Source organism: Anabrus simplex, chromosome 1, assembly GCF_040414725.1.
Source record: "Anabrus simplex isolate iqAnaSimp1 chromosome 1, ASM4041472v1, whole genome shotgun sequence".
In the NCBI taxonomy this organism is placed as follows: domain Eukaryota; kingdom Metazoa; phylum Arthropoda; class Insecta; order Orthoptera; family Tettigoniidae; genus Anabrus; species Anabrus simplex.
In genome coordinates, this window is record NC_090265.1 from 116,152,793 (window position 1) to 116,173,695 (window position 20,903).

A 20,903-nucleotide genomic window follows, 5' to 3' on the forward strand; every position below is an offset into this window, starting at 1 on the left:
ACCTTGCAATTATTGATCGATTATAATCACGCTGCCCGCCCGATCACATGGCACCCACACACGTGTCTGAAGGACACCTAACAGGAATTTCACCCTGCTTCCTCGTTCTCTTGGTAGGTTGGGAAAACCGGTTCGCAGGCGGCTTGTTCACGCTAGCACGGGAGTGTAAAATCTCACCCTCCTGGCGATCGAAATAATGTTTCAACTCAGTGATGAAATAAATCATTCTCCCTTAATAAATTATTTCCACTTTTGAAGGGGACAATATTATGTTAATAATCTACTTATTGAATTACGGTTATTCTATTCTCTGAGTGTGCTTAATTTTGACTTGAATGTTTTGTTATTATATTTACGGTGTTCTTGGAGTGTGCTTAATTTTGACTGGAATGTTTTGTTATTATATTTATGCTGTTCTTGGAGTGCGGTTAATTTTAATCAGAACGTTTTATTATTATGATTACACTATTCTTAGTTTTCAATATAGTAGAGGTAATTTTCCGTATTTCCGTATGCATTTACATCGTATTAATACAGAATCTGATTTACGTATGCGTGAAATATTTTAGGAGTTTGTGTTTGTTTATATTGCATGGTTCAAAATCGGCAACACTGTCTGAGAAACATCAGGGCCGGACTGCTGGTGGCTGGACTATAGCAGTATCTACATGAAATTATAATAATTATTAGCTAGAATGTACAGGAAAGTCAAATTATATAAAGGTTATTAAATATCCATAATTTCATTGGGGTCTATATTTAAATCATATTACTTCTTCTTCATTTTCCAATCCCTATGTTGAAAACATGCAACTATCAGTGGAGTTAGGAGAGGGTGATAAGCACAGAGTAATTATGAAGTGAAAAGCATTTCAATGCCAACACATGAATTCCAAGCAGTAACTAAGTGTGCGATTATAGTGGAGCAGCAAGGAGTGAGGAGATTGGAGAGGAGAGCGAAGAGGACGACAGCAGAGGAATTAAAAAATAATGTAACAGCATGTGTAGATTTATAGTCAAGAGGAGAAGAGAGCTGCGAGGAAGGATGTGTATAATAATGGTGCAGAGCGAAAAAATGTATTTGTTTCACATAGTGGTTGACCAGCGCTGTTGGGTAAGTTTGGCAACCCTTCGTCATTTTCATTATTCACGGTCTTCTCCCTCAGAGTGTAGCTTTGTGTGTAACTTGCACCTCGTGTGTTTGTTCACTTCTTTAAAATGTAGTCTCTGCCTGACAAGCTGTAGGATATAATTGAATGTTGGAATAGACATTCTAAAATACTCCCTAATTGTATCTGGATGTAAATGCAGAATACTCTTATAAATGACTGAATTCCCATTTTTTAGCCCATCCATATTAATGAGATGAATATTCAGTCGCCTTGGATTTCTGGCTAAATATGTATAATAATATTTAGCCACATTACTACTTTGAAAACATGTCCATTTATGATACTTTGACAGAGACATCTTGACAACACAGTGTAGAAGCTGCGATTAGATTCAGTAAACTCTGACTATGATGTCGAACAGTCGTTTTTAATTTGTGCATAGCACCTCTCTACTATAAACACTAAGCACTCTCCGCTCCATTCTCTTCTTCACACCATTACAAACAGACTAAGAAGACATAAGTTTAAACCTAAAACATGAAATTCTTGGTGTAAGGCTCATCTTGAAGATAATAGGAAATTGATGTTTTTGGGGGGTAACAGACCTGGAAGGGATGATACTCGCACTGACACAGAATTATATGATATAATAAGCTATGTGGAGAACGGCGCAGAAAGGAACGTGATAGTAGCAGGTGATGTCAATTTACCTATTGATAATTGGGAAGATAATGTGAATAACAGCCACATGAAACCAATGGTGAATAAGTTAATCTGGGAAGGACAACTAAATAGAAAGTATTGGAATCAACTTGAGGGTTTAAAAATCAGGTTGTAAATTTCACCAAGAGGAAAATCCTCTCAGTTTTAAGTACTGTGTACGATCCTGGCTCACTCCCGTGGTTTTTTATGGTGCTCAAATACATCGGCCCTGTATTGGTAGATTTACCTGCACGTAAAAGAACTCCCATATGATAAAGTTCCTGCACATCGGCATATCTGAAAACCATAAAAGTAGTTAGTGGGACATAAAACCAATAACATTATTATTAAGTACACCATGGGGATCACTGTAAGTATGAAGGTGTTGATGTAAGGAACAGTGGCAGTTCATGGTATAATTTATAGGTGGTAGCAATTTAATTGTATATGGTAGTACAAATTTTAAATTCTGCAAATAAGATGAAGGAAGTTACTCTTTGCAATGAAATTATAAATAAAACAATTGTCTGCAGGATTTGTTGTTGTAAAAGTCATCATCATATACTAAAGGCTTTGTCTCTGCAACCATTCTCCTCTCAAGCCTGTCATTCTCTTCACTTCCTTGTAGTTTTTACATCTCATCAAATTTCTCACATCCTCGAAGTATGTCTTTGTTGGTCTTCCTCTTCCTTTCTTTTCTAGTATTTTTCCTTCAAAGACATTCACTAGGAGGTCATTATGTCTCAGGATACGATATACAAGTTTTATCTTCCTTCTTTCCATATCCTTTATCAGTGTCCATTATTCATTGATTTCCTTTAGAACATATTGATTCATCTTTTTTTCAGTCCAGTATGTCCTCGTTATTTTCTTCCAAATCCATATTTCGTTTGCTTCCATTGAACCTCTTTCCTCTTTTCCTATAGTCCAGCTCTCACAACCATAAAGTAGTACACTCCAGACAAAGAGTTTTACAAAAGCCTTTCTTGTTTCTAAACTTGTATGGGTATTTATTAAAAGCCTTTCTTGTTTCTAAACTTGTATAGGTATTTGTTAAAAGACTTCTTTTATTTTGAAAGGCCTGATTAGCAACAGTTGATTTCCTTTGTGCATCTATTGTCTTCAGTTATACAGTAATGCTTCCTAAGTAACATAAATGTTGCACTGTTCTTTTCTTATGTTTGTATTAACTTCCCTGCCATCTCTGCTCACAACTAAAATTTTGGTTTTCTTACTATTGGTTTTAAGTTTGTAATGTTTCAATGTATCACACAGAACAGTCAACATTCTGTTTAATCCCTTCTCAGGCTGTAAAAGTCATATACAAAATTAAAATGCCAAATAAATAATACCGTACTGTCATTCCTATGTTGTCACTTTATCCTCCCTGCCAAACATCAAGCATGGAAAATGATACAATACATTTTTCTTTTCACAGCCACAAACTGAATTATGTTTATCACAAACAGATGAATTGAACATATGTGTAGGACAGCTTCTTCTGGGTGATTTCTGACAAAAGAGTAGTGTTATGAAAACGTTGCAAATTTTGGGCTGGGAAGACTTGGGAAGAAGAGCTGCAGTATGTTTGAGCTGTCGATGGAGAGATGGCATAGAATGACATTCATAGATGAATAACCTTGAATGGAGTTCTTAAAAGTAAATGGGAATAATTTACCAATGGAGATGTTCCATAAATTTCCAACTTCTCAAATAAGTATATGACTAACTAGCCGTACTATATATTGTATGACTTATAAAGCATGGGTTAGCAGCAGAGGCTAATTCGATGCCACTTGTGGGGATCCTGATCAATATTCTCCCCTGTAGACTGCCGTAAGAGGTGTTATCAAGAAATTTTTATGGTTAGTGTACACGCGTGCTCATAGTTAGTACTTACAAATGTTAATCACAATAAGGTCATGTGGTAGAGTTTTCTGAGTTATCTGAGTCAAGATATATATGCTGTAACCATAACATACACACAGAATAAAATTTAGTGTTAACTTCATAATAGATTTGTGTCTATTTTTACATATTAAATGCCTTAATTTGTATATTTTCATCACATTATTTTTCTAAACTTACTAAAAGGCATACCGGATTGTTTCTTTCAGAACTATAAGTTGATAAGTGAATGTGGGGCAGTGATTGTTGCTAATGATATGCCATTTTTGCAGCAAATGGGTGTATCTCTACGAGCACGTGCCAGAGTACAAATCAACCTTGCTGTTAGCCAGGTGGTGGATATAAAGCAAGTGGCAACTTTCCCTGATATTGTGTTCCCCATCATGTGGTTTGAGGATGTAAGTATTGTTTTCATTTATATTTCTTATACAATATCAATATTTCACAGGTAGAGAAGGATTTTAAAGTATTTTCTGTTTTTTGAAAGGTTTGTGCTTTGTTATTTGTTGTATGAAACAGACATTAACAGGTTTCAATGCACACATACAAGATTATGTCCAAAAATTTGGAATATTAGAATTTAAGACAGCATACAAAATTTTCAACAGAATTCAACCCAGAAACATCTAGCATAGTGACATATGAGAACATCATTAGATATTATAAACTAAAATATAGTGAATGCCTCACACTCGATAAAGGATTAGCTGGTTTAAATTTCAACACAGAACATTTTAGAGGACTCAAATAACCAAGCGAGTTGGCAACACATTTTGGGTCAAATGCCTGCGAGCTTGCTTTTGAAAGTTGGTGGGTTCAAATCCCACTAAATGTCAGGCCTGAACATGGTTTTCTGTTATTTCCCATCAGGCACATGCTGGGACCGTACATTAATTAATTCCATGACTACTATTTTCCCAGTCTTGCCCATCATGCACCACTAAAAATCTTCTGTTTGTTAGAGTGAAATGAAACCACTAACAAAGAATTTGTGTTCACTAACTACTTGCTAGACAAAAAACATGAATACACTGACATCTACACAAATATGAAAGTTCTCTCTGTCGGTGGTAAGAATACACCCTTGACACTTTAAAACAGGTGTTGACAAACTACGACCCGCTGCTTCTTTTTTTTTTTTTTTTCTATGGCCCATGAACTAAGAAAGAATTTACTATTTCCAAATATCTGAAAATTGAAAAGTGGGATAATGTTTCACAAAGCTCAAGAATTATATGAAATTAATATTTCAATGTCTATCAAGCTTTATTGGAACATTCTTATGTTTTTAAATATGTGATGTCTATGGCTGGTTCCACGCTCTAATAGCCGGCTTCGAGTTGAGGAAAAAGACCATGTGTGGCATTCCCATATCTTTGCATTCACATATTGCTTCATGTCCTCTGCTGTGATGACACGCAGTTATAACAAAGCAGCATTACCAGTGTCATCTGCATTGCTATTCTACAACATTTTGTTCTCATTTTAATATCAGTGCATACTAATCATGTCATTATCAAAACTACAAAACAAGAGAAAATAGGACTTTTGAGTGTCACGTTTTTAAGGTAGAATGCAGTGAAAATAATGTTGTTACTGAATTGGATGCGGTTATTGTGCTGTGACACTATAGCTGTACTAAAAGATCACAGTATACATTTGCATTACGAGACAAAGTATTCATCACAATATTCCCAACTCACAGGGAAAGAAAGATAAAAAAATTAGAAACTATGAAACGGAGTACTTCATTAGAGTGCATTCTGATCACAAGAATGAAAAATGAAAATTAGGTTGCAGCTAAAGTAAGTTTACTTGTAGCTCATTTGTTACCAAAGGAAGGAAAACTGTTCACCAATGGTAAGTTAATTAAGTCATGTTTTATTGTACCAGCCAAAGAAATGTGTCCAGAGAAACTGAATTGATTTAATGCTATCAGTCTTTCCATGAGAACAGTTACTCAGAGAGTTGAGGACATTGGGAGCAACATCAATAACCAATTGATTAACAAGGAAAATGATTATGAACAGTATTTCTTGGCTGCTTATGAGTTGACAGACAGTAGAGTTACTGCTCGGTTGCTACTGTTTATTTGGGGGCAGTTACTCAAAGAGTTGAGGAAATTGGAAGCAACATCAGTAACCAATTAATGAACAAGGCAAATGATTTTGAGCAGCATTTCTTGACTTCTGATGAGTCGACAGACAGTAGAGTTACTGCTCAGTTGCTGATGTTTATTCGAGGAGTCAATCCTGACTTCAAAGTGACTAAAGAATTAGCCTCTTTGAATAAGGTACTTTGCATGGAACAACTACAGATGAAAACACTTTCAAGGAAGTTAAGAAAACATTAACAAAGTACAATCTGAAGGGCATCAGCTAAAATGAGTCACAACTGATGGTGGTAAAAATATGTGTGTGGAATGGGCAAAGGCTTAGTTGGAAACATTTTCAAGGCTTGTGAAAATGCAAGATGTTCAGAGCCTATGGTTATTCATTGAATTATTTGCCAGTAGGTACTTCATGGGAAATATCTAAATCTATAGTGTGTTTTTGAACCAGTTGTGTAAATGGTGAACTTCATTCATTCTCATGAACTGAACCATCATTAATTCTGTGATTATCTGTCAGACGAGGAGCTGAATATCATGACTTGCTCTACCATACAGCAGATCGATGGCTCAGTAGTGGTAAAGTTTTATTAAGATTTGTTTGAACTCAGAGCAGAGATTGAATTTTTTTCTCAACGAGAAAAACCACCCTCAGCCACTATTATTGAGCACTAATTGGGTTTGGAAATTAGCTTTTGCTGCTGATATAATAGGATTTCTTCAGGGATTCATCTTGAAACTACAAGGCAAAACAGTGTTAATATGTGACATTTATATTGCAGTAAAGTTATTTCTACTTCAGCTGGCTTTGATTAAGTCACAAATCATGTCATGTCGTCAATTTCCCATATCGCCAAAGTGATGAATATGGTGAACTTGAATTATTTGATCGGGGGTTATCTCTCTGTTTGGTAGTAGTAGCTAATATTGTGTGAAATTACATTTTCAAAAATGAAATATGTAAAACCTCAGTGCAGGTCAGCATTAACAGATGGCTATATGTGATCAGTTTTGATGATAGGGAATACTAACTCTGACCCCCAATTTGGTGAAATGTTATCTCAAAGAAAGCAATTTCATCATCTCAGTAGTAAAGCTGTGTATCAAACAATATTGTAGTCTGCTTTATATTTATATTATGTTACATTTTTATCAGGAAGTTTCTAAAAACTTGTTTTCCATGTTATTTTAAGTAGACTGGAATTCACCTCTTGGCCTGCAGAGTGTAAAATATTTAATATTTGGCCCTTTATAAGAAATATTTGCTGATCCCTGCTCTAGAATAATACGAAGTACACTTACATTATCTTTAACATTCTTGAAAATTAAACTGTGCCCTCGTCCCGAGGTGGTACAGCACTTTCCAGACACACTCTCATTGAAGGTGAGCTGTATGTGCCATTTTAACCACACATCAGTCCTTCTGCCATTCTTAAATTTCTGGCAGTACTGGGAATCGAACTTGGTCTACCAAGGATGGCGGCTAATAATGCTATTCCTGAATGTAAGTACTGAGTTTTAAAAAATTCTGTCTGTAATGTCATAAACAAACATACAGATAGAAAAAAAATTCTTACACTGCAGATGCGGACAACATTCTCGATGACCAGACACAATTTACATCCCTATTCTAGGGTATCAAGGAAAATGGCGTAGAAGTCAGCTGCTGCAGATGACCATGTCCACAAAGTAGAGAGCATCGCAATGAGAAAACTTATTTACTGTTGAGAAAGGGGTGAAATCAGATTAGCTTGGTGCTATTTTCTAATCATTGAAAAGGATGCCAGTGAAAAATAAGACATACAATACAGGTATATACATGTGTTCTGTATTGTTCCAAACAATAGCTAGCAATCAAGCCATACACAGAAGGATAGGAGTATCAAAAAGAATGTATAATAAGATGAACACAAAACACATGGCTTGATTTGTTTTCAATTGTTCCTTTATTATTTATATCGACCTGATGGGTTCCATTTCTCCTTTCCTGTTTGTCCTGTGTTCCTACTCTTTTTACCACCTGTGCTCCTCTTTATCTATCTCATCCCTTTTCCTGTGTTTAACCAGCTTACTTCCTGTCCTACACTTCCCACATGAAAACTGGAGATCCATCCAGATGGCCCCGCAATGAGTGCTGATGTCTGCCCTCCTGATGAAGCTGGGGAGCGGAGACGAGTTCTTGGGGGCTTAGAAGATCTGGATGTAGAAGAACTGGGATTGATGAACAGAGAGCCTATCTATTTGAAGACGCCAGTGTATGAAGCTATAGTAGGGCCCACAAGAGTTGAAGTCTGACATTCGAGCGGCGAAAACAGTAACGTTGCAAGTGATAAAAATCATTGTTATCCGTATTGAAGATACTGAATGTAGGATGCTAAAAAGTTTGTTTTTTCCACCTATTCAATACGTATAAATTTTATAAATTAGGAATTTATTATTGATTCCACTTGAGACATGTTTCGCCCTTCATTGAGGGCATCATCAGTCAAAATATCACCTCAAGGTAAAAAATCAGGTACATGTCAACTACTAACCAGTTACCTGATTTTTTACCTTGAGGTGATATTTTGACTGATGATGCCCTCAATGAAGGGCGAAACATGTCTCAAGTGGAATCAATAATAAATTCCTAATTTATAAAATTTATATGTATTGAATAGGTGGAAAAAACAAACCTTTTAGAAAACAGTAACTACGAAATAAGTGGCGTTGTCATAGTTACCTCAATTTGTGGCATATCACTCTTTCATACTGGCTGAATGTTTATTCATCTATGTTGGCCTAATGCAATTCAATAAACTTTGACCCGTTCCCAATCTCATACCAATAATTTTGGCATTTAAGACAGAACACGCCTTTGCCGATAAATATGAGATTTCATATTCACAATGACAATAACCTCAACAAATGCACATGTCTGATGGAGAATAGAACTGTACAACTAGCAACGAAAATAATATTCATGAAACAAACACTCAAATTATTACATAAATCAGCAACACCTAAACAGTACTACTCAATATCACAAAACCAACTGAGAGCAAGCCAACCCACGTGGTGATAGCGTTCTTAAATGTGGCATCTCTGTTATCGTTGCCATAGCAACAGACCATTTTCGAACAGTGTTAGTCAACTTTTTATCGCCGGTGGCGCTAAACGTCAGACTTCAACTCTCGTGGGCCCAACTATAGGGGGATAGTCCTTGCCCTCTCACATTTTCGTATATGACTTCCTATTCCCACTCTCATCTGTCATTATGTTTATCCTATTATGTATTCCTTTTGATGTTCCTGTCTTTCTATATATGACTTAAATACTTCATTATGTACAGTTAGTTTCTCTCATAGGTTGGCTGACAGGTGCGCCCAGCTTATCTGCCTCCCGTTGATTCATCACTCACTGCTCCGTGGCACAGCAACTTCACACGCTTTATCTGAGCATGACATTGAGATAACAATTAAAATTAAGAATTAAGAAAATAAGAATGAAGAAAATTAGTAATGAAGAAGTAAGAAAATAAGCTCATACCTTATGACAGTAGATGTTGGAAATTTTCTCCTCCTGCATCCACACATTTCTTAGGAAACTCCACAGTTCACACACATAAGTTTGTCTTCCGTAATTGAGGCTATTTGTTCAAATTTAACATTTTCGTAGCCCACCATGCTGAGCTATTTGAAACTCCGATGTCTTGTCCTAGTCATCTTAGGGATTTTATAGGGGTTTTTTTTTCAATTTGCTTTATGTCGCACCGACGATGGGACAGGAAGTGGCTAGGAGTGGGAAGGAAGCGGGCATTGCCTTAATTAAGGTGCAGCCCCAGCATTTGCCTGGTGTGAAAATGGAAAACCACGGAAAACCATCTTCAGGGCTGCCGACAATGGGTTTCGAACCCACTATCTCCTGAATACTGGATACTGGCTGCACTTAAGCGACTGCAGCTATCGAGCTCGGTGGCGTATGTTCTTATCTTTCTGTGATTTCATTTACTTTTTCCTCGTTTTTTAACACTTCGCTTCTTATCGAGTAATTTGTTTACGAGTTTCCGCACTGTCTCTCTATGTGGAGGGCGCACACCTGGAAATTGTGTTACTAATTGCCCAGTGACTTCCCTGCAAGACTCTGTTTTCACATAATTATTGTACATAAATACCCTTTCCTCTACCATGTACACATATGGAGGCATTATGAGAATTATACCCCAAAGTAACACTTCACAACTCGAGAACAGTTGGAGCGACATACCAACATGTAACACACGTTCTAAGCACGGACCTGAACTGCAAAGTGTGGGCATTCCCGTGCTGGGCGTGTCTGCCAGTCAACCTATGAGAGAAACTTACTTACTTACTTACTTACTTACTTACTTACTTACTTACTTACTTACTGTATGGCTTTTAGTGCCGGGAGTGTCTGAGGAAATGATTGGCTAGCCTGGTACAGGTCTTTCTATTTGACACCCATGGGCAACCTGTGAGTCTGAATGTGGGATGATGATAATGAGGTAGTGAGACGGTGAAACCCTTTGTCTGCTCGTAGCCTACTCCTGTCCAATTAACACCAAGGGGTCTGCTCAAAGCTTTACGTCTCCATCCGACGGACATATCACCATCAACAGCGTCATATAGCCTCACTCCATATGAACACTGTGGAGAGGTTTGGAATTGAATCCAGGCTTTTGGCACGCAATGCAGTGATTAGAAATTGTATACCACCACCTCTCCTACCCTGCCGGTCAACATTCTGAAGGAGAATTTTTTCCAACCAACAGGACTCGAACAGGCTAACCACAGTGTCAGACCATTATAGACTTGATGCCGTAACAATCATGGCCAACAGGCGGGCTACTTCGTTATGTATTACACAGTTTTAAAATATATTTTATGCAAGTCGTTTATTCCATTTCAACACAGTTATATTAATTGTATAGAGTTAAGGACTTCCTTCTTAATACAGTATCTATTCCATTTTAAAACCTCATTTTCATGGAAGGAACAATTTTTTTCAGTTTCATTAACTTTTATATTAATGGTCTTTCCTATTCCTAAAAGTATTTTTTACACTTTTAATTGTGAGGATGCTTTTATCATAATTTACCATTGGCCAATCAAAATATGCCTCCTGCAATATGCTGTTTACCATTTAGAGTTTAACTTCTTCTTGAAACTCACAAGAATTTTCTGTTTCCTTTAAAGAAGTTCTTATCCTTTCTTGTACTAAACACACCCAAAATTTTAACATGCTGAAGCCTCCCTAGACTGCAGGGGCTGCAAATGTTGTGGGAAAAGTCCTCAGAATTACATGATGATGATGATGATGATGATGATGATTATGATGTTTTAAATTTTATGGGTAAAGAAGGACAAAGAAGAGGAACTATGTAAATAAAATACATTGAACCTCATAATGAATGCCCTGAAAATATACATTCATTAACCATGGTCAGAAGGCTACTTATACTCCTGGTCACCTTTTGAACAGACTAAAGTGGAAGTAATGTCATTGCCTCGTCACACTCATCTTGATTGCCAAATGAACCAGGGTGTGATTGAAGGTTGTACTCCAACACTGTAATACAGCACGGCTCACCAGTTGAAACTTGAGCACATTTGAAAGAATTAATGCATTAATGTATTCGTATTAACGGAGTCTCACACTGCCACTGCTGTATTAAATGTAATGATAGTAACTGCACTCACGTGGTCAAGACATCTACTGAATAAGTATGGCAGCTCCACTTTGGGTACACCATTGCCATAACTCGTGCTGACAGAAGGCATGAAATGCGCACCTTCTTGTCCCTCTCCAACCATGTTACAACACCATAGGCGCAGCCCCTCTCACTCACATCTTTCCCTGGCCTGTATCCTCTCTTCTGCTTTAGTCTGCTCTAGTGGCCTGGAGAATACAGTAGTTTTTTCATTATATTTGGAACTTGTTTGAAGAAGTATACACCAGGTTTGTTTTGTTATATTTGTAGTAAAGCCTTAACTCTTTTGGAATAGCTCTCATTTTCCATATATATATATTTTCAAAAGACATCAGTTCAACAACCGTGAATGACCATAAGGATCCTAAATTTGTATAGTTTAGACAATGATAGCTGTAAATATGAAAATTATAAATAGGGAAATAAAAAAAAAGAAAGCATTAAATGATTTGAGTTAAAATGAAGTATATGTTTTGTTCTCAACTTTCTTTGCATATTTCTTATTTCAGGGCATTGATGCACTGCCTGCTGAAGTGACAGATATGTTAAACTTTGCCACTCGAGTTCCTCCAGTTGCAAAAGCATGTCTTTCATATGGACTATTTGTGGTTGGTGGACTCCTTTTGCTGCTGGCTGTTATCTGTCTGGTTCGCAACAGTGGACGCCAGGAAACTTTGCATCTCGAAGGCACCAGTCACTACGTCAAACCTGATAAGACAGCGTCGGGTAATGGACACTCCAATGGAAAGAGCAAGACCCTTGAAACACTTAATCCCAGTTTCCTTAATGGGCCTGACAACCCAAATACCAATTAACATTCCACCACAATGTGTTAGATGGTGGAATTGACATATTTGGTATGCGATAGTGCTCCATTGTAACAAATATTCAATATTGAATGAATTGAACAGAACTCTTTATGTGAATAGACTGTTTAATGTCTCTGTAAATGAATATGTTTCTGTGGTAAGTTACAGATAATTACATTCCATCATTAGAATAACGATATTCAAGCTCTCTGGATCATCAAGTAAGCCTGACCAGATATTAACGAGGCTGAGAACACAACACACAATGCAACTTTTATACAGCCTTTACTGACTGTCAAGAACTTCATTCAGTAACATGTGACAGAAGTAAAAGAATGAAAGATGTAAAGAAAAGACACTTATAACTGTTGCAATATGAAAAAAATGTATATTTTGTTCCTGTATTTTTTTTAAAATTCAGGTTATTTAGCATTTAAGGAGAGATCTAAAGACTCTCAAATGATTGCAATTGTACTGAACAGCAGTTCATTATTATGGTCAGTTCTTTTAAAATATATTTATGACTCTGGATCATCAAGTAAGCCTGACCAGATATTAACGAGGCTGAGAACACAACACACAATGCAACTTTTATACATGTTTGTTATTGCAGAATAGTATTCTGTTGGTCATGTAACAGGATATCAAGAATTGTGACATCACATAGCTGTGAAACAAACCTAAGAAAATGGTTTCTATATAATATGTAGGAATCATTGATGGAAGTTGTAAAAATACCATATAATATACTCTGTGGTATTCTAATAATACATTGTTTTAGTCATGCTAAAACCTCCCCATGGTTTAATAAATACAGTATCCTAAATTTTATAGAGAGAGCATATATATGTCTCTCAAAGGATAACTGTCTCATTCATATGTTTTTGTTTAAAACTTTGTTTGTCCTTTCCCTCTTTATGTAACCTTATTATAACGGCATAATCTTTTAGTCACAGAAACTGTGTGAAAATAGTTTCTTTCTCAGTCTGATATTCTAATTCATCGGGATAAGTATTTTTGTGAAATAATTGTGAAGATCTGACCATGTGGATGAAAATACAAGAATTTACCTCATTGTAAAAAATACCTCTGAAGTAAATAAATATATTGCAGTGAGTACATGATGGAGATATAACAAAATACCTTCTCACCCTTCACTAAATATTTTGGTTCCATTAATATTGATCAAACTAGAAGAGATACATTAGAAGAAAAATTATTCATCATACAAAACAACTTAAAGTCGCAGAATTGTTTGAATGCAAATAAATAATAATTAAGGGAAAAATACCATTCATTTCAAATGATTGTTTAATTGATTTTGTCCCTGAACGTCAATTATAAAATTGATCTTCATTAATTTGAAACTAATTATTGCTACTGAAGTATGATACCAACAACGGAAAAATACTTAAAACAACTCATGTTACTTTTCAAACCTTCTTCAAGCCTTCTTCTTCTTTTTTTTTTTTTTTCAAATGCTCAATGCTAACAAATAAAGGAGAGTGTAATAATTGTTTTGATTAGTCTGATATATTGAAATAGATTGATACATCTCAAAACTGTACATAATGATCATTTGTATGTATGTGTGTATGAGTGGTTTATAACTTTTTTCAGGAATTGATTGACGATATGACAAAAGATTTTATGCATTGTTGACAGAGTATAAATTTTATAGTTGATAATATTTTTGTTGCATTTGAGTGCTCAATATTTTTGTAAAAGAAACTTGATACAGTAATAATTGTATACCATTCTATCAAATTTATGTATGTGTGAATCTAATGATTATCCATTCATTCTTCAGAATTTTCTCTACACATAACAAATTATGTTTCTTATATGGAATTGCTCTATGCTCAAGTGTTTTGGTGCTAAACAAAGCAGAATTGAATGATGTATATAATATCCATAAATCACAAATACTATGAAGTACACTTTCATAAAACACGTTTAGTGATTATGGTAACCATGTTGTGTTGTCTGGAACTACACACCATGTTGATTTTACTTTGTCTAGCAGGTGACTCACAAATCAGAGATTCAGATGATATTTTGTTAGTCTATTAAGAAGTTATGCACAAGTAATAGAAACCTTTTGTGCAGTGCCACTGTTCTTGAATGACAGAGTGCTCAGAGTGACACAATGAGAGACTGCAGAATAATAACAATAAAAGATCAAACCAAACCCCATGGCTCAACAGCCCTGAAAGACCACAGCCTACCAAGAGACTGCTGCTCAGCCTGAAGGCTTGCAGATTACAAGTTGTCGTGTGAGGCAGGCACGATGAATTGTCTCGGGCGTTATTGTTGGCTTTCTAGACCGGGCCCACCATCTCACCATCAGATAGCGCCTCAATTGTAATCACGTAGGCTGAGCAGATTTTGAACCAGGACTCAGATCCAGGTAAAAATTCCTCACGTGGCCGAGAATCTAACCTGGGGCCTCCAGGTAAGAGGCAGGCAACTATCTCTACACTCCAGGGCCGAATAATAATAATAATAATCATTTTTATCCACAGACTTTTGCTGGGTATTGTTATCTTTGTCAAGGATAAAGATACTTTATTACCCAGAATTAAAAACTATAATTCATCTAAAATTTAATCATATAATACCGGTACCTTTCATTCTGAAAGATCTTCTAATAAGCCTTAAATGTGAGTTTAAACTGATTTTAGGCTATGTACTAGGACAGGAATTAATTGGGGCCATTTTACTTGGGAAGAGAAAGGTCAAATAGAGGTGTTAGTATTGCTTTGTTGCCGCCTGTAAACACATACAGGAGGAGAGAAAGCTTCTGTACTTTTCTACATGCATTGATATTATTTTGCATAGCCTATGTCCTTTATCCAGTTCTCTTTATTGGATTTAAGATTTCTAGGTGCTATACAAACAAGCTGTAAATGGAAGATAATGCTTCTGGTAACTCAATTATGAAGAAAAAGTACTGGTACTGGTACTAGAATTCGGTACATTCTCTATTGCTATTATTATTAGCAGGTAAAAAGAGCAAATATTTGTTTAAATTCAGAAAGTACTGTAATTTTTTAAGCGAACAATTAGGTTTTTACTGTAGTCAATATAGGTACCATACAAGAACATTTCTAATTGAAACAGACATGATATATATATATATTTTTTTTTTTTCTGTAAATGAAACACATGTCATTAAAATAATACAGTCTAGGTAGGCCTATACAAAATTTTCCCTGGTAATGTTCAGTCCAATTCCCTGCCTTAACAGCTGTTATGAAATAAATTGTCCACACAGTTCATACTAAAGAACATCCCTTCTGCTTCTCAAGTACTTACTTGTAGGCCTACTGGAAAAGACAAAAAGTAAAGAAAGAGTTTCATATTTGTGTAGTTCTTGGCATCAAAAACACCATTACACTATTATAAAGGAACTAAAATAGCGACTTCTGGCTCAGTGAGGAAAGCAACAGGAAACTATCTCACTACTCATTTCCCTAGTATGCCTCTTCAGTGATGCCTAGGCTATCTATGACAGCTGATGTGTGGAGTTGTTGCTAATCAAATTATGAAAATACAGTAGTTTATTTTAATCATGGGTACAATGATAACTCATGAAGGCTATTAGCAACAGGGCACTAAAGAACAGACTAGACTTGTATAGTTGATATAATTTATCATCACTCGCTGCCTACTGCAAAACTGTGTGTTTGTTCAGTCCTCGGCCCAAGGGCTGGTTGGATCCTCAACAGCTCCACCCATCAGCTTTCGCAGACGGCCTAGGCATCACTGAAGAGGCATACTAGGGAAATGAGGAGTGAGGTAGTTTCCCGTCGCTTTGCTCACTGAGCCAGAAGTTGCTATTACATATAAGTCCTCCAAGCCCACTGAAATGGATGCACCAACCACCAGCCAGCTGCAAAACAATGTTGTATTAAATATCACGATAATAATAACAACAACAATGGTGTGTGTCCTCTGGAGAAGCCTGGTGCAGGTCTTTCGAGTTGATGCCATACAGATGTAATTTTCGGTGATGTATTTGACACCATACAGGTGATCTGTGTGTCTGTGAGGATGGGTGAGATGAATACTGATGCTGAAGCTGGCACAAACACCAAGCCCAGGAGCCAGAGGAATTAACTAATGAAAGTTAAAATCCCCAACTCAGCCAGGAATCGAACCCAGGATCCCTTCAACCAAAGACCAGTATGCTAACCATTTAGCCATTGAGCTGGACAATAATGTGATAATAGCCATAGTATTGAGGTACTGTATCTAAATACTGGTATAACATTGTGGTGAAACCACTTGCAGACCCCTGAGGAATTGAAAGTGAATGTTAATGGGAAGCAGTACCACTATGAAGGCATTATAAAAAAACAAATCACCTTACTTGTCAGTGATTTTTCCTGAGAAACAGCAACATATGGTAACAATAATATTATATTAATATCATTGAAGTAATTCTCTTACTGAGTCACAAAGGGAATTTTGAAAATTGTCATCCATGTTGATATATTATTCCTACCATAACTGTAGTTTAAAACCTTATGCTAATATGATAGACTAGACATCAGTTTAAAGAATTAAGAAGTAATATTCAAAACTTGTTGCCAGTTAATCATTTAAATTATATTCCATACAAATGACCTTTATTACCGTACAACACCTGAGAGAGCTTTCTGACGTGGGTGATATCACCAGTTATCTTTCTCTTCATTTTTGGCTTATATTGTGAGAATTTCTGAGGTGACCTGGAATGAAACTTTCAAAGACCAAAATCATGCAGCAAAGCTAATCACCTAATGGGCCAGTCCAAAAATTATTATTTATTAACACACTGAAATTATCTGATAGAAAGTGAGAGAGTGAGAGCCTAAATTCTCAATTCATTTGAAATATGTTCTTAAATTTTGAAGGTTCTTCCTCTTCTGATCTTTTCCACTAACGCATTTCCTAATTCATTCTTTCATTTCATTTCACACATAAGTCGTTCATTCTGTTACAAGGCAAACTTCTTTGCAGGGCCTTGTGTGCCATAGCCTGATGAATTTTACATTCCTTAGGATTTATTTGATGGCCAAAGCAAGGAAATTTTGTGTTTTTTAATAAATTAAGACGGGATCTCTGGAAAATAATCAATATACATGCATTTAACCCTTGACATTTCACTTATTCTCATTATTTGCACATTTGTAGGATATTCATCAACTCTACTTCCAAGGTGCAGGTCATTCGGTAGTGAGAAATCCTGCAAGACAAGTGTAATTTCTGTGTTTGTTTATTGAAGCAGTCTGTTGTTGTGTTTAAAATTTTTCATTAATTGAATTTATGAGTTGACACTAATGTCAAGATGCTGATTTATTGCATTTATTCTTGCTCAAATCATTCTCTGGGAAATGGATTAAATAAAGAATGAAGAAAATATTGTGTCTTCATTGTTTTAGCTAAATACAAGAAAATTTAAATATTAAAATAAATTATGTATTTTAAGATTTATTTTGATAGTGCTGGAAGTTTCTGACTTTCAAAAAGTCACATAAATTTTTTTGATGTACTGTTCACATCTTGTATATAAAGAATCAAATACATTCCAGTCCAATGCTATTTATGTGTTTTTCTTTTAACTTATGGTCATTTTTATTGAATTTACCATGTCCCTAGTATCAGGACTTAACATGGACTGGTATGAACCATGAACTCATTCAAAAGATAAAGAAAACATAGGAATGGCAAACATTTAGGTAAGATTACAATGTTGACCATAGCATTTTGGATTTTAGAACTGAAAAATTCCATCCTAGATGTTTGGATTCCATCTGAAACTACAGGTTGATCACAATATCAACAGTCACATAAAAATACAAGCCATTCTTTAAAAAACCAGTATTAAAATATAACATTATATTGTGTTTGGCAAACAGATAGACTTCTAACTTTCCTCAAATGGTTATCACAGATCGGTGAGGGGAAGGGATGAGAATTCCATAGTTCCAAAATTTAGTAAATGTTAACAAGGCCTGAATGGAGACAAATTGAATATCTCATATGGTCAGCATAGTTTTGTGAACAGGGATTGGGGTAAGCCCAAGACTGCAAGGCAAATAGCTACAAACGTGTCCTGAAGATCATTCACCCTGAGCCCTAAACTACCTTTAACTGAAGGCAGGAGAAGCATCTCTACTGTCTAGGTTTGTATGAGTAATATCAGACCACCAGCTTTTGTTGTGAATGCATTTCCCTTTGTAAGGTGCTGTAATATGTCTTTTATCAACATTACCAATATTAGGAATTTTGGCACCAGGTCATTCCTAAATAATCAATAAATCTTTAATATTTTGCGTGATCTCTCACTTCTTGTTATCCCGGGTACCTTTACACTGGCTGAAACACATTAGTGGCACATTGCGCGATTGTCCGCTACCTGTAAGTGCATATTTCATGACGGCTTTCCTAATCTGTCAGCTAATTCATCACACTGCCTGGTTTTCCGACAGAGGGGGATTTTTGTAATATTGTCAGGATTTGTTCATATTGGACTGCTTAACACGGAATGAGAGTCATTTTTTGTATAAAACATATATTTTTCCCTATAGGGGTGGTCTCCTACGGTACCGCTAGGTAGATATGGATGCAAATTTCTTTATTCTCTAATATTCTTATTTTAAATCTGTATACAATAGAATTACAATATAAAATGTAAAATTCAAAAATACATTAATTACTTTGTTTGCTAGTAGCAACATGGTGCAGTACACTTCCTCACAAAGCAAGTAAGAAAGTTACCAAAAAAAAGGAAATGGCTTCTACCCTTTGTATAAAAATGTCTGTAGAACAAAACCTTACTGAAGTCTTTGTCATTTAGGCCTACCAACATTTTCTGATTTTGTGTGGAAGCTTGCAAAACAACCAACACAGAGCCCCAGCTGACAATTGCGCAGCACTGTGTGAGCACACATTAAGGACAAGCAGTACAGCGTTGGCATTTCTTGCATGGGATATAGCCATACCTCAGGTCATTCGATATCCTTTAAAGGGAACATAATATTTTTATTTATAATTTTATAGTTTGATATGTATGGATATAAGTAATGCTTCTCATACTCACCGGCCATCAGTGCTGCCTCTTGCAGATGATGGAGTTCTTTCAGGACCCTCGGGTGAATTTCTGTGCCTCAACAAAATAGTCTGGGTGATTGATCTTTGAAATCCAAAGAGACGCATTTGTTCTCCAGATTTTTGATACAGGATCCAGGCATTATGAACTGCAACATCCATAAACCAGGATAAAAATACTCCACCACCACTTCTTACCTTCTGTTCCGACTCTGTACAGGGATACACCCAGTCCATTCTATCTCTGCCACCCATGAAGCAGTTGTATTTCCAAACACAGATGGACAGGGAACTGGGACTTCTCAAATCGACCATGCCACGTGCAATTGTATACTAATTTATTATGTATGTCTGGAGTATTTTCCCAATAGCATCTTCTACTTGGTATAACATTTTAGCCACTCAGGAGGAGAATTGTGATGAAAGATCTGATTGGAGTAATGTGCAGGTCTGGCTTGTTTAGAAATAAAGCATACCTCTAGGTTTCTGATAGTAGGAAGTCAATAATACTGTTATCAACAATCAGCTCAAATAAATCAGTAGGTGACTTCTCTCTGTAAGCCATATAGTTAGCTTCAGGTAAAATGCCTTTATCAGTATGGGAATTCTCATCTAATAGCCATGTACTTGGTTTACGTTTCAGTTACCAAGCTATGGCTACAAGCTTTGGATTCATCTTTCTTCTGGTAATTAGCCATTTTCTGTTTCTTAAAAATAGTAGTCTTATCACTCTCCCTCTATCTCACACCTAATCACTACTTCTGCGTGTGTTCGTAAATGGTTTCCGGAAAGGTTATCAAGCAGACCTCCAGTATCTTCATTCCCGGAATATTTGTAGGAATGTACTGCAAAGTCTGGAGGTTCTATAAAAAAATCATTGACATCTAAATTCTCATCCTCTAATAATTTGAATAGCTTCATCCTGTGATATGGCCCTGAAACAAGAAACATATTTTCAAAACGAATGTCGTAACATGGCTGATAAGATCCTTTAAGAAAATTCTGTGGTAACTGCCAAGCAGTACCATATGATACCACAATAATTTAACACTTCATATCTCTGGCAGGTAATAAAATTACTGTATACTGAAAGCATGACTAGAATTTTTTTTTTCAAGGGTTTTCTAGTTGATACCACTAATATTTACCCAAAATGATAAATATAATGTATGTAATTTTAATATTTACTTCAAATGGATGTCCATGTTGGAAGACTCGGGAGCATGACAAAACTTCTGAAGACCTCTAGCGCACTCCAAGGTAGGTGACTTCAAACTGTCTATTACTGGACACTCAGTGTGTCAGTGAGCCATCTATACAAGAAAAAACTATAAACGCAATCAAGGCAGCCAATACAGCAATTCAAAACTGCAGTGTGCTTGCGGTCTCATACAGTACCGCTAGGAAGATCCGGGTTTCCATCACAATAATCAATTTGTAGAAGTTTGAATCAA

The 20,903-nt window shown here is 36.1% G+C and overlaps 1 protein-coding gene across 4 annotated transcripts in view; it reads left to right on the forward strand.

The window, feature by feature from the left end:
- The window catches only part of emp (epithelial membrane protein), a 577,758-nt gene extending 565,389 nt beyond the window's left edge, over window positions 1-12,369 (forward strand). For all 4 annotated transcript variants that reach the window (XM_068230210.1, XM_068230203.1, XM_068230205.1 and 1 more), the window contains 2 exons: window positions 3,995-4,120; window positions 12,052-12,369. In XM_068230210.1, the coding sequence (XP_068086311.1) occupies window positions 3,995-4,120; window positions 12,052-12,357 (432 nt within the window). In that variant the 3' untranslated portion in view covers window positions 12,358-12,369. The remainder of the gene's footprint in view (window positions 1-3,994; window positions 4,121-12,051) is intronic.
- Window positions 12,370-20,903: the final 8,534 nt, after the last annotated feature.